At 38.3% G+C, this 13,488-nt stretch overlaps 1 protein-coding gene across 1 annotated transcript; it reads right to left on the bottom strand.

The window, feature by feature from the left end:
* Positions 1 to 9,016: 9,016 nt before the first annotated feature.
* LOC131429409 (high mobility group protein D-like) lies at positions 9,017 to 10,295 on the bottom strand. Its single transcript, XM_058593496.1, has 3 exons — positions 10,137 to 10,295; positions 9,350 to 9,550; positions 9,017 to 9,272 (listed from the first exon to the last, which is right to left on the bottom strand). The coding sequence occupies exons 2-3, from the start codon at positions 9,497 to 9,499 to the stop codon at positions 9,084 to 9,086; spliced, it is 339 nt and encodes a 112-aa protein (XP_058449479.1). The 5' UTR covers positions 9,500 to 9,550; positions 10,137 to 10,295; the 3' UTR covers positions 9,017 to 9,083.
* Between the last annotated feature and the right edge of the window lie 3,193 nt (positions 10,296 to 13,488).

Below are 13,488 nucleotides of genomic sequence, written 5' to 3'. Positions count from 1 at the left end.
TAGACAGCCATCTGATTCTTCAGGCATAGTTTAGATGTTCTACAAATCAGCGGATACAGAGACCTAATGAGTATGCTGCATTTTTGAATGATTTTGTCAACATGTGACCTGAATATCAGATGTCTGTCAAAGGTGAGTCCTAGATAGATAACTTCATCGGACCATTGAATGACCTCATCACCGAATCGTATTCTGCATTCGTCTGATGGAACAAGTTTTGGAGATCTTGAATGTGGAAACAAGATGACCTGAGTTTTTGCTGCATTGATCACAATTTTCCAGCTTGTAACATATTCCGTTAAAGCGTCCAGACCTGTCTGTAGTTTATTTTTCAGAGCATTAATGACACGACCTTTGTAAAGAATGGCAGTATCATCAGCAAATTGTGACAGAACACCACCACCTGGAAGAGGTGGGATGTCTGATGTAAAAATGTTGTATAGAATGGGACCTAGGATACTTCCCTGGGGTACACCAGCAGGAATAGTAAATCTTTCTGAAAGTGCATTATTCAGAGAAACCTGGAATGCTCTATCTGCAAGATAATTTTTGATAATTTTAATTAGATACATGGGAAAATTATACCGATGCAGTTTGAACACCAGTCCATCGTACCACACATTATCGAATGTCTTTTCAATATCCAATATTGCCATGGCAGTCGTTTTGGACACTGATTTGTTTTGTTGGATGACGTTGTTAACCCTTGTGAGCTGGTGGATGGTGGATCTTCCTTTCCGGAACCCAAACTGTTCTTCCAGAAATATATCCTGTTCATCTGCAAAAGCAAGAATTCGCCTTTGTATTGACTTTTCAAACAGCTTGGATAGGGCAGAGAGTAAGCTGATGGGCCGATAGCTCTTGGAAAAGGAAGGATCTTTCCCCGGTTTCAAAACTGGGATAACTTTAGCTAACTTCCACATTGAAGGGAAGTAACCAAGCTCCCAGCACCTGTTAAAAAGTTTAGCTAAGAAGACAAATGAGCGAATACTCAAATGTTTCAGCTCAATGTTGAATGTGTTGTCGAAACCGGGGGCCTTCATATTTTTGGATTTTTTCACAAAAGCCATCAGCTCATTCGCAGTGACTCTACTTTCCTCAGGAACCAAGCTGTCTGATTGGTCAACCTCAGCTACGCTATCAGCAACGGCTGTTTCATATGGACTAACAATGTTGAGTCTTAAATTGTGAGAACACACAAACTGCTGGCCTAGCGCATTTGCCTTCTCTACTGGTGTGATTAAAGGTATTCCTTCAGCTGCGTCCTGGGGTGACATCAGAGGAGGAATAGGCTTCGGTTTTTTCTTAAGCACCTTCGTTAAGGACCAGAAGGGCTTTGAATGTGGGAGAATTTCTCGAAGCTTTTGCTGGAAGTTCCTGTTGCGAAGCTCAGATATCCTTTCCTGGATTATCCTAGTTAAGTTGTTATAAGAAGTCTTCCTATCTAGGATGCCAGTTCGTTGATACTGCCTCCGGTAGATATTTCGAAGTCGGATGAGTTTCTTGGTGACACTGTCGATTTGAAGAGAGGAACTCGGCATATGTTGTACTGGAACCGTCCTATCACGAGCGACTGTGATTGAATGCTGGAAGGAAGATAGGGCCGCATCGATTTCCATCGGGGAATCTAGTGGATCATTGATATTAATAAGTTGGTCGGCGATTTGTTGAAATTGGACCCAATCGGTGCGATAATAGTTCCTCCGTGGTTGAATAGGCACTGTTTCTGGTGAAGATCCCAACGTCAATATTACTGGAAAGTGGTCAGAAGAGAGCTCGTAGAAGACAACCGGAGAGCTGTCTATGGCGATGTTGCTGATGAATATATCCAAAATGGAATGAACTCCCGATCTGGAAAGTCGCGTTGGTTGATCCGGAGCGAGGATGTTGTATTGTCCAGCTTCGTAATCTTCGGCAAGTACGAATCCGTTTCGATTCTGTCTTTTGTTTCCCCACAGCTCATGCCGTGCGTTCAGGTCCCCAGCAATGATGAATTTGTTCTGTCGTCGAGTGAGCATAGCCAAATCTCGCTTCAATGATGCACACGTACCATCTCGAAGATTGGTTTGTTTGGGGCAGTACGCTGCAATGATGATGATGGGTCCCATCGTCGTTGTAATCTCAATTCCGATGGCTTCTATGAGTTGCAATTTAAAGGCTGACAGAAGCCTGTGCTGAATGGATCGTTTAATGGCAATGGAAACTCCCCCTCCTCTGGTAGTTGCCCTGTCGAGCCTGTGAATCCTGTAATTGGAAATAAAAATAGAAATTTCAGGTTTAAGATGAGTTTCAGTTAAAATAGCAATATCGGCATTCTTCTCTTGAAGAAAGTCGGACAATTCAGCAGTTTTGCTCCTGAGTGAGCAAGCATTCCAATTTACTATAACCAACTCATTATATTGCATATTCGATGATGAATTTGCCTAAGGCGTTGATTTGATCTAACCGCGTTCTGCACTTTCGTAGTTTTGTTGTCATTGTTTCAAAAATGACGATCAGCTGTTTAGCAGAAAATAAATCACCAGAGTCATCCTTTGCTTGTGGTTGATTATTGCCCCATCCAGGAGGGATTTTTGAGGAAGATTCTGAATCTTTTGGATTGCTGCGAGGAAGTGGCGGCAAATTCGGAATATCCCTCTTCGGTGGGAGCCGTGGGAAATTAACTTCATCCTTCTGTGGAACATTCTTGCGCGTTGATTGTATGCGGGACGCCTGTTGTCGAATTTTTGTGAACTCAGCACGTTTGGGACACGATTTGCTAGTAGATGGATGGTCGCCATCACAGTTCACACATTTTACAGCGATGTCATCTAGTAGGCAATCGTTGGTATTGTGTGGTTCGGCACATTTCCCGCACCGACTTTTCATGTGGCAATTCCTCGCTCCATGGCCGTAGTTCAAACAGTTCGTGCACTGTGTGACATCCCGATGTACCGGTTTATACTTTTGCCATTCGATGATTATGTGAAATAACGATTTAATCGTTTTCAGTTGACTCATGGTGATGGAGCCCTTCTCCAGATGAATCAGGTACAGTTGATCTCTAAACTTTTTGTCCGTATTATGGCGCTTCATTTTAAATATCATCAAAGGCTTTAGTCCAGCCTCCGACAGTGCCTGCTTTAGTTCGGCTTCCATCATGTCGGGTAGTCCTCGAAGTACAACCTTCATAGGTTTGTTGGCGGCAATATCGTGTGTGAAGTATTCCGCTTTTGTCTGCTTCAGATAGCATTCCACTCCTTTGTAGTGGTTCAAAGCCGGAACAGTTATTTTGTAGCCTTCAGTACATAAACGGATTGTTGCCTGTAGTCCTTTGCTGATCAGTGTGTTGAAATCCGAGCGTAGAGTTGGTGGGAAGCCCTTCAGGTAGAAAGGCGGCATTTTTTCCTTCTGCAGTTCCTCTTCGACATCTACTGGGAGATCAGCATATTGGTTTTTACTCAGCAAACGGTCGTTTACCTGTACATCACTTGGCTTCAGACGCTTAGCATCCTTTGGATCCTTCTCGGATCTATGGCGGTTTTTACCCATAGCTTGGGTAGGTAGACAACTGCGAATAAAAAATAAAACAAAATCGAAATTAGTCGTAGTAGGTTATTCGTCTATCCACATCGAGTGTTAGATGACGAATGTATTCAAGCATATATTTATAGATTCCCTTTAATGCGACAGTTCATACTGAGCAAATAGGACGAGAGTATGACATCATTGAGGCACTGTGACTGCGACTGTGATTGGTTCACGAAACCAGATCGATTCAAACAAATCAGTACCGTTGTTAGCGAATAGCCTTAGGCTGCATGCATTCGACACATACAATGAGTCTTGAGGTTCTAGCGGGAGTTCTACCATTGAAGGATCGTTTTTGGGAGCTTTCATCACGGCTGCTAATAAGATGTGAGGTGCTGAATCCCCTGGTTATTAATAACTTCGAAAGGCTAGTTGAGCTCCAATCCCAAACAAGATTCATGATAGTATATTTTAACCATATGTCACAGGAAATCAACCCACAGACTAACAGACAGGACACTCAAATTAGATTCTTTAACCATATAAACGGTCATTTCGAATATTCCTTTAGTTGGGACAGTACTCGCATATGTCATGATGGCGCCACGTTACCCTATCAAATACATCCTGTCTGTCATCTCGACTGTGTTTATTTTTTTCATTTACCAACCGAGTTGCCATTCATACAGAATTACCTGTACTGTATTGATTTGTATACCTCCATGCGAATTTCATGCAGGATACAGATTAATTACATATTTCCAAAACTATATACAGAATTGTGCCTACTTCTCATCCTACAACGCAATACAAAATCGAACCCGTTTTGTTACAATATTTACTTTCTTCTGGTCTGCCGTCACTTAATTTCGGGTGATAATTACCAACTCAATCAAAAATAGTCTAGATGAACAACGTTGAGTAAAATAAATGTTTACCTTCCAACATCGCTAAAAAAGTTAAATATATTATCAACGTAATCCAATAATTTATTGTGACGATTCATTATCAAATATTTTGATGAAATCTGGCAACCCTGCAAGCAGCTGATCGGTGTTTACAAACGAGGGGAAACCAACTAGTAAAAAACTTTTACATAACATAAGGGGTGTACAGATAGTAAATAGTTCGCGCAGTACAATATAGGTGGAACCAGTGCATCACTAAAAATGATTTTTATAAGAATTAACTCATACTGTCGTGTCTGTTAGTCTGTGATCAACCCTTCAAGATAAATTCATTCGTGACAGCTTCCTAAATTTCCCTGACTCAATGTTATTTTTCGACAGTGTATGGAATCCCGGATCACCTGCGCTCGATGAAAATCCCAAAAATGTTTTCAAGTAAGTTCAGGCGAAGTAAGTAAGAGGCGGCAGGGTTTGGTATGTTCAACAATATTGTTTCGGCCACATTTAGGCTTTAAGACCCTGCATCTGTTTATTAAGCAGAGTTGACAGCAGTTTATTATAGCTTGAGTGTAATTGTCACATTTTCTATAAACCATTATTTTCTCTTCACAGATAGTCTCAGCGTGATTGAAGCCAGTCGATCAAACATGGCTGGCAAGAATGAACCGTTTTTCTTGGGCAAAATAAGACAGTAGCTGAACGGCATATTGAATAATAATTATCAAATCAATTAATTCCAGGCAATGAAAGAGCCGATATTTTAGCCAAATGTGGTGCTATTAGGGGGGAAATGTATGAGCGATCGATTGCTTTCAACGAATTCTATAGCGCGTCTCACCAAAGAACACTTGCCAGCTCGCTAGCTTCTTGGGATGGAGATAATCTGGGTCGTTGGATGCACTCAATTATTCCTAGAATATCGCAAAGTCATGATTCAGGGGCTGGAAGTGAGTAGGGATTTCATTCGTGTGATGTCCAGACTCATGTCCAATCACTACACGTTAGATGCACATTTCCTTCGAATTGGACTTCCCGAGACTAATCATTGTGCTTGTGGCGTAGATTACCGCGATATTGACCATGTCATTTTTACATGCATGGAGTATCGTGATGTCAGATCTCAACTAATAAATTCCTTGCGTACTCAAGGTAGACTATCCAATGTCCCAGTTGGCGACATTCTTGCTTGTCGTGACCTTCATTACATGAAACTTCTTTATCGTTTCATTAAGTCCATTGGAGTTCCAATTTAATGTTTATTATATGTTAGACTCCTTTCTCTTCTATGAGTTCAACCAATAGACACCTATCTTACATTGAATAAAAGTGAATAAATGTTCATTTTAATGTAATTTATAATAGCAAATCGCTTGATAAAAACATTGTTTGGATTAACTAACGAATTCCGACATAATAATATGATAGTTTATACTTCTAATTTCTTTGTATTTTAAAATTGTTCTCAAATGTCAACGTTTTATTTGTTTTATAACCTTGCAAAGTTCACAAAAATTACCAAAGAAAAGTAAGTAACATATTTGTGTGAATCTTATGTTCGAAACCATAGGTAATACTTCCATCTTTTGACAAACCATTGTCAAAGATTCAAATTAGTTATTTCTGTAGTGAGATTCCAAAAATATATGTTAAACAATAAAAAAATGTTGTTAACATTTCAACGTATGATATATCATACGGTGGGATAATACAGAAGTATTTTTTCCAAAGCATATCGTTAGCCGATAAACTCGAGCATCAGAATTTGAAATTAGTTGAAAATTTCTTGCCATCAGCAAATCAAATCCAGTTTGTTATATCATCGAAATGCGGAATATTCAAAAACATTGCTGTAAAAAATAGTAGGGACCCTTTGGGATTTGACGAACACGTGAATATGAATTAGAACGCTAACTTAGCAAAGGAAGTATGAATACCTCCAAAACTTATTAAACATTGGGAAAACTATCAAAAGAGCTTACGATACTCCCAAAAATCGTACAAATATCTAAAATACAATAAAAATACAAATAGAAAATTCATTTCCTTAAGAAATGGAAACGAAATTATTTTTTATGTTTCATTACACATCTTTGAACCTTGGGGGTCAAAGGTGCACGACATCCTGGAAGGAGCGACAAATATCATATCTTACTGTTTGTATCGGCAGTTTGATTGACTTAGCTCTGGTCGTCACAAGCCCCGACCTCATGCCTACACGGTGTCAAATGATGACTGGTGACTCCTGTTTTTAGCAGAATGAGGAGGTGCGGAGTATTAGCAAGCGGTGGGACAGAGTGCAACTGTTGATAAGGAACTAACATCTTACTATAGATGTCTCGATTATCAACCCACTTTGTGACTGTTGCTAATATTCTTAACGTGGGAAGTGTGCAACATGTAAACTTTTATTAACAAAATTATAAATTTTATATTATTAATAGTAACTATCCTATTGCCCTGAGCTTAGGATGATAAACTACAGGGCGCGTACCCTGCTTGGCGGATGAGGGTGGGAGTCAATTTACACTTCGTGTTGACCAAGTCGGATCATACCGAGATCGATCGTTCGCTTAAAACGGTAAAACGAATTTATTATATCATCTGTATTTATCACAGAGTTGACATGACTGATACTGCTTGAAATTGACAATGGGCCATTGGGTTGTTTCAGGCATTACTGATGCAATTGGGATGCTTATTCACCCCGGCTCTGTGTTCTGTTCGAGTCGGATTGTTTCGATCGGGTGTGAAGTTTTGCGTTCTGTAGCTCGATCGAGTTCTCCATACAAAGGCATAACTCGATCGAATTACAGAGTGCAGGTTTTTACATTCGTTTGACGGGGTCCGACTCGATCGGGATGCAGAATGGGGGTGATTAATATATCACATTCGTCCGGAACAGGTGAATTAAATTCAAAAAGTGGACTTATTATTATCAGAGATGCCAGAAAAAAATTTCAAATATCTTCAGACAGCGTTGCAAAAGTCTGTATATCTGAAAACAAATCTGCTGTTAGCAAATATTGCAGAAATTTCTCTATGATGTATAACTAAACGAACTTGGAAAAAAGGTCGCGACAATTTCAAAAGTCTGTAAAATTTGCAGATTTACAGACATATCTGCGGTTCTGGCATCTCTGATCAGGAATAGGAGCGGATTGACATCTTATGAACCGTTGGGGAAGTTTCAAACCTTCCGATCCGGTTCGATATCGGTACTGATGTTATACAGGTTGCATTGACGGCGAAACTGATCAGGGCAGGTGTGAAGACATTTTAAGCAATCGTGCCATTGTGTACATACTGTGGCTTCCCTGGACAATCTGGTGTTGAATGCGCATCCTTACCTTGCATCATATGATCCAACAGACTTACTAACACCTGACTTTATTTTATCTTATTTCATTTCATGGTGGGGGCGCAATGAAACGAGAATGTTGAAATAAGGAACTGTCATCGAAGGCCTAAGAGCAAGGAAATTTTAGGAAGAAGAACCCTGGGGCGTCTCCAGAGAACGACGAAAAGGTGGTAACTGAGTGATAACTTGACCTTTGTTAAGCTGAGGTAAGGTGGGGAGAGAGGGGTAAGTGCACTATTGTTTTTAATGTCACTTTATTATTATTACCATTATTATTATTATTGTTATTATTGTAATTATTATTATTGTTCCGTACGCTTTATTTTCAGCCACAAAGACAGTAGTTAGTAGTAGTTAGTAAACTTCTAAATGCTATATTTCCCTATTTATCTCCACTATCCCTAACCTAATGTATCTGAAACCAGTGGGACTCAGAGCAGCGCCTGCTGGTGGAGGAAGCCGGTGTGCTATACGGTCTAGTGCATATCAACGGTCAGGCTTTAGTAGGCTCACAGCCAGCTTGAAGTGAACCTCACTCAAGCAGATGGGCGGACACGGTCTGCCAGGTTGTGGGCTGATAAATTACAATTACAATTACAATTCATTACACATCTTTGAACCTTAAGGCCATTCACCACTTCGGGCCAGAACAAACCTTCAACTCTGTGTGGGGGGTTGGAAATCGAATCCAGGTAGGCTGAATGAAAGGCATCGACAAATGAAGTTGTTTATTGCAGCTTAAATACAATATATACAAATAATTCTATTATCAATAACAATCCGCTAAAAACCGAAACGAAGGTATATTTTGGACGAAATGCAACAAATATTTCTGTTTTTATTGTGCCATCCGGTACCGGTACTGTTTAAAAGACATTAAATCGTCTATAAATTTACCTCTTTCTAAATATAGGCATGTTTCTCATAATTTTGTTGCTACTGTATTGTCCCAGCGTATGATTTATCATACATAGGATAATTTCGTTTGGAAAAGATTTTTAATAGTGATTTGGCATTTCCCAACATCTTCAACACAAAATATGATGGTATTGATTATATCTGCTCATTTGGTTCAAATTTGGGAACCCCTGGGTTAGTGTTTCAATGGTATAGTCTAAAAAAAAACCTATCTGAATTCCGGAATAGAACTGACATCAATTTTCTAATAATGACTTCAACGATTTTCGCTAATTTAAATGAATGTGATATAAACGATATTGAAAAGTTCATAACTACAACGCTAGGTAAATTAAAACAGATTTTTTTTACTGTTGTCAGTTTTTGTTTATTTTACTTAAGTTATTAGTTCAATCACTTTCCTCGCCGGAGTCGTCGTCGTCGTCATCATCGTCATTCTTTTTGCCTTTCTTAGGTGCAGCCTTCTTTGCAGTCTTACTCTTTTTCTTACCGGCGTCCTTGCTGCCACCATTCTGCTCGAACTCCTGAACAAGTTTGTTATACTGATCCTTTTGCTTGGCGGCCTTGTTCTCCCATTCCTAAGGATAGAAAACAAAAATTAAATGTTAGACGAAAAAATATAAATATTGATATATAAAATAAAAAACGTTCTTACGCTCTTGTCCTTCATTGCTCTCCATAGCTCACCGCCCTTCTTAGCGATCTCTGTCACCTTGATACCGGGGTTCTCCTTCTTTATCTGTTCACGGGCAGAGCTCAACCACAACATGTAGGCGGACAGAGGACGTTTCGGTTTTTCAGCCATTGTACTTTGTTTGGTAGGTGTTTACAGAGTTGACGAAACTAAAGTAGGGATCTGAAGTAGTTGAAAACGAAAAATGCATTAGAATATTATTGCTGAAAAAATAAAACAAATCGATGGGAAATCTCTCAAAAGTGGGTGAAGCGGAGCTACATCCGCTACTGAAGACTTTAGATTGAATGTATGCATACTTATGTTGCATTATAACAATTATTGTATCTTGTGATGTTTGCAATTTCAATTAATCCAACCATTGGAGGGATCTCTTTGCTTACATTTCAAACGAAAACGATGACCTGTTCTAATTTGCCGTTACGAAAGAAAAATTACTCTTGGAACTGAACTAATTTTAAAAATTTGTTTCAATTATACTCAGATTAAAAATAAACTTATGCATAGACTGAACAATATAGTCATAAATATCAAGCCCTAAAAGAGGTGCGTCATTATCTATGTAACTGTTTTCATTTTCAGAATGAGTATCTGAAAATTTTAATTGTAATGGCTTTCTTCTAGTACGACCGGCCATCTTTTAAAAAACGGTAGCATTTTTTTGGCGCTAACACGCTTTTAGTCTATTTTCTAAAACAGACAGTATCACGATATTACCATTCCAAACGAAAAATAGACAAACGCTTACCTTAAAAACAGTCGATATTTTCTTAAGGGTGTTAAACCGAAATATCACGAAAAATACTTTTCCTTAAAAATTGTTGAGTGACAAAAAACCTTTTTATCCTTTGCTGTATTTTATAGGCTAATACCGAATGCCGCCAATCAAGGATGCCAGATCATTTTTAAAAAAATTTTAAGATCGAACCAGCGCTGCCAGGTTGACAGATTTGTCTGGCAAATGACAGATTTTTCTCGCTTCGCCAGACCTAGAGTGCCTATAACCAGAGTGACGACATCTCATCCGTAATGTTGGCAACAATTCAAAACATTCCATTAGCTTTACATTGAATTGACAGGTCGTTTGCTCGTTTGGAACTGGGAGCTGTCATTCCAAACGAACAGCTGTCGCCACTCTGATTATAGTCACTCTAGCCAGACCCTTAAACCACAGACTAACAGACATGACAGTATGAGTAAATTTTTATAAAAATAATTTTTCGTGATGCACTAGTTCCACCTATATTGTACTGCGCGAACTATTTACTATCGGTACACCCCTTGTGTTATGTGAAAGTTTTTTTACTAGTTGGTTTCCCCTCGTTTATCAACACCGATCAGCTGCTTGCAGGGATGCCTGATTTCATCATAATATTTGAAAATGAATCATCACAATAAGTTATTGGATTACGTTGATAACATATTTAACTTTTTTAGCGATGTTGGAAGGAAACCATTTATTTTTCTCAATGTTGCTCATCTAGATTATTTTTTATTGTGTTGGTAATTTTCATCCGAAATTAAGTGGCGGTAGACCAGAAGCAAGTAAATATTGTAACAAAACGGGTTCGATTTTGTATTGCGTTGGAGGATGAGAAGTGGCACAATTATATATATATATATATATATATATATATATATATATATATATATATATATATATATATATATATATATATATATATATATATATATATATATATATATATATATATATAGTTTTGGCAATATGTATTAAATCTGTATCCTGCATGAAATTCGCATGGACGTATACGAATCAATACATTACAGGTAATTCTGTATAAATGGCAACTCTGTTGGTAAATGAAAAAATAAACACAGTCTAGATGACAGCAAAGACATCATATTAACAAGATATCCAGCTCTCACATTTCCCGAACAAATCATTGGCAACATCCTTTTTTGCGAGCATGTCGCCCCCAGACGAGCCCGCATCGAATCTTATACATAGAAGTAGGGGAGAAAAATGTCAAATTCGTGCGCGCCAAAATAGCAGGGTTGCGCACCCATACAATTGACATGATATGTTGAATGTGATGCCGTGCGATGGCGTTGCTGAACTGAAGATTGACTTCGCTCCAAGCTGACAGGGTCTGATGACAGACAGGATGTTTTTGATAGGGTAACGTGGCGACATCATGACATATACGTGTACTGTCCCAACTAAAGGAATATTCGAAAAGACCGTTAAAATGATTGAAGAATTTAATTTGAGTGTCCTGTCTGTTAGTCTGTGCTTAAACTAACAGCGGCCCTTACACGAGCATTAAAAATGTCATTTTAAATGATGTCATTTAAATGATGTAATTCAAATTTGTTAGAAATTTCGTCATTAGTGCACCACTACACGTTCATTAAAATGATATTTTTTTTACTAATGACATTTTTAATGACTCGTTTAAGGGCCGCTAACCAGACCTTTTGCAGATTTTCCAAATATTCCCAGATTTTGAAATTTTCCTAGATTTTGTCAGATCTCGCAAGATCTTTATGGTATTAGCCTCCATACGATAGGTGGGGAGACCTTTGTTTTCGGGCATTGAAAATGAAGCCAAGCAAAAATTTCCTTGTAAATAGCAGTTAAAAAAATTATAGTTTAAACATAATCGCAATTCTAGTTTTGTTACTCATTTTTTTAATTCACGATGTTCGTTTTTTTTTTATTCACAATCGGGTATCTTGATTCACATTTTCATGCACAAAACGGACTTATTTTCACTTCGGGATTTAAACCAAGGTCTCGCAACTGATTTTTGAGAGCAATAAAAAGGTGTCAAACGCTGTTCCGAAAAAGTATTTTCACTAGAGTGACTATAATCAGAGTGGCGACAGCTGTTCGTTTGGAATGACAGCTCCCAGTTCCAAACGAGCAAACGACCTGTCAATTCAATGTAAAGCTAATGGAATGTTTTTAATTGTTGCCAGCATTACGGATGAGATGGCGTCACTCTGGTTATAGGCACTCTAATTTTCACTATTTATCGCTAGTTATTTCTAGACTTTTCGAATTTCATTGTCAGTCTGTGAGAAACTGTGAGCTTGGCATCTCTGCCGTCAATAAGAAATAAAAATGATGGAGCCGGGTGGCCAGTTTTTTCTATTGTTTTTAAACATTCTACACGCAGAGAAATATAGCTTGTTTAAAATAACAAAACTGCAAGTGGATGTCTAAATTTGAGTCATAATGATTTCTAGCTAGAATATGATTGTTTTGAGCTTATTTCTCCCTTCAAAATAAACAATGTTCTGAGTTTGATTTGAATCTGGAAACGATGTTTGGGTAAAATATACTCATTAACTGATTAATAGTTTATTTACACATAAGATAAAAATTCAGTAATAAGCATTCAAACTTTGAGTGGAAATAAATTTAGTATATTTAAATAATTACGTAAAAATTGCTGAATATTTGTGAATACTGCATAAATATTTAATAATTGACACTCAGTATTTGAATTGAAGCTACTTTTTGTCTTTCTTCTTTAGAAAGGTATGCAATCACTGTAAAAACGGACATTTAAACCGAGAATCGGAGGGCCGAACGTCATATACCATTCGACTCAACTCGACGAACTGAGTAAATGTCTGTGTGTGTATGTATATATGTGTGTATGTAACAATAATGTGCACTAGATTTTCTCGGAGATAACTGGACCGATTTTCACAAACTTAGATTCAAGTGAAAGGTCTCTTGGAAAAAACGAAGTGAGTTCCTATGTTGTAAGTACTATTTGTATTTGTTCTGACGATCCGTCTCCTTCCGTCACAGTCAACCTCCGTCGCAGTCACCGTCAACATTAATTACATGCATTCTTATGGAGCCATTCACACGTAACGTCACCGTCACGGAACGTCTTGACGGACGGAGCGTGTGAACGTTCCGGTAAAGAAAGTATTAAACTAGTTTTGACGGAAGCTGACGTTCCGGTGCTGGTGACGGAAGAAGGGGACTGTCTGAATCGTACATTAATCATCAATACGATCCCGATGAGCACTGTTGTTATGGGCAGTGAACACAGATTTTGCACAGACTGAGGGTATATTCAGTAGTGTTCTAACTCTAGATGCATAATTTATGT

The sequence above is a fragment of the Malaya genurostris genome, chromosome 2 (assembly GCF_030247185.1).
Source record: "Malaya genurostris strain Urasoe2022 chromosome 2, Malgen_1.1, whole genome shotgun sequence".
NCBI lineage: Eukaryota > Metazoa > Arthropoda > Insecta > Diptera > Culicidae > Malaya > Malaya genurostris.
The sequence above is the reverse complement of the archived record's forward strand: the minus strand, read 5'-3'. Positions and strand labels throughout refer to the sequence as shown.

What these genes read in the sequence shown, in the direction of transcription:
- LOC131429409 (XM_058593496.1), bottom strand. Translation starts at nt 9,499, where the DNA reads ATGGCTGAAAAACCGAAACGTCCTCTGTCCGCCTACATGTTGTGGTTG. An exon ending in GAGCAATGAAGGACAAGAGC is followed by an intron (nt 9,273 to 9,349) that starts GTAAGAACGTTT and finishes TTCTATCCTTAG; the next exon opens with GAATGGGAGAACAAGGCCGC.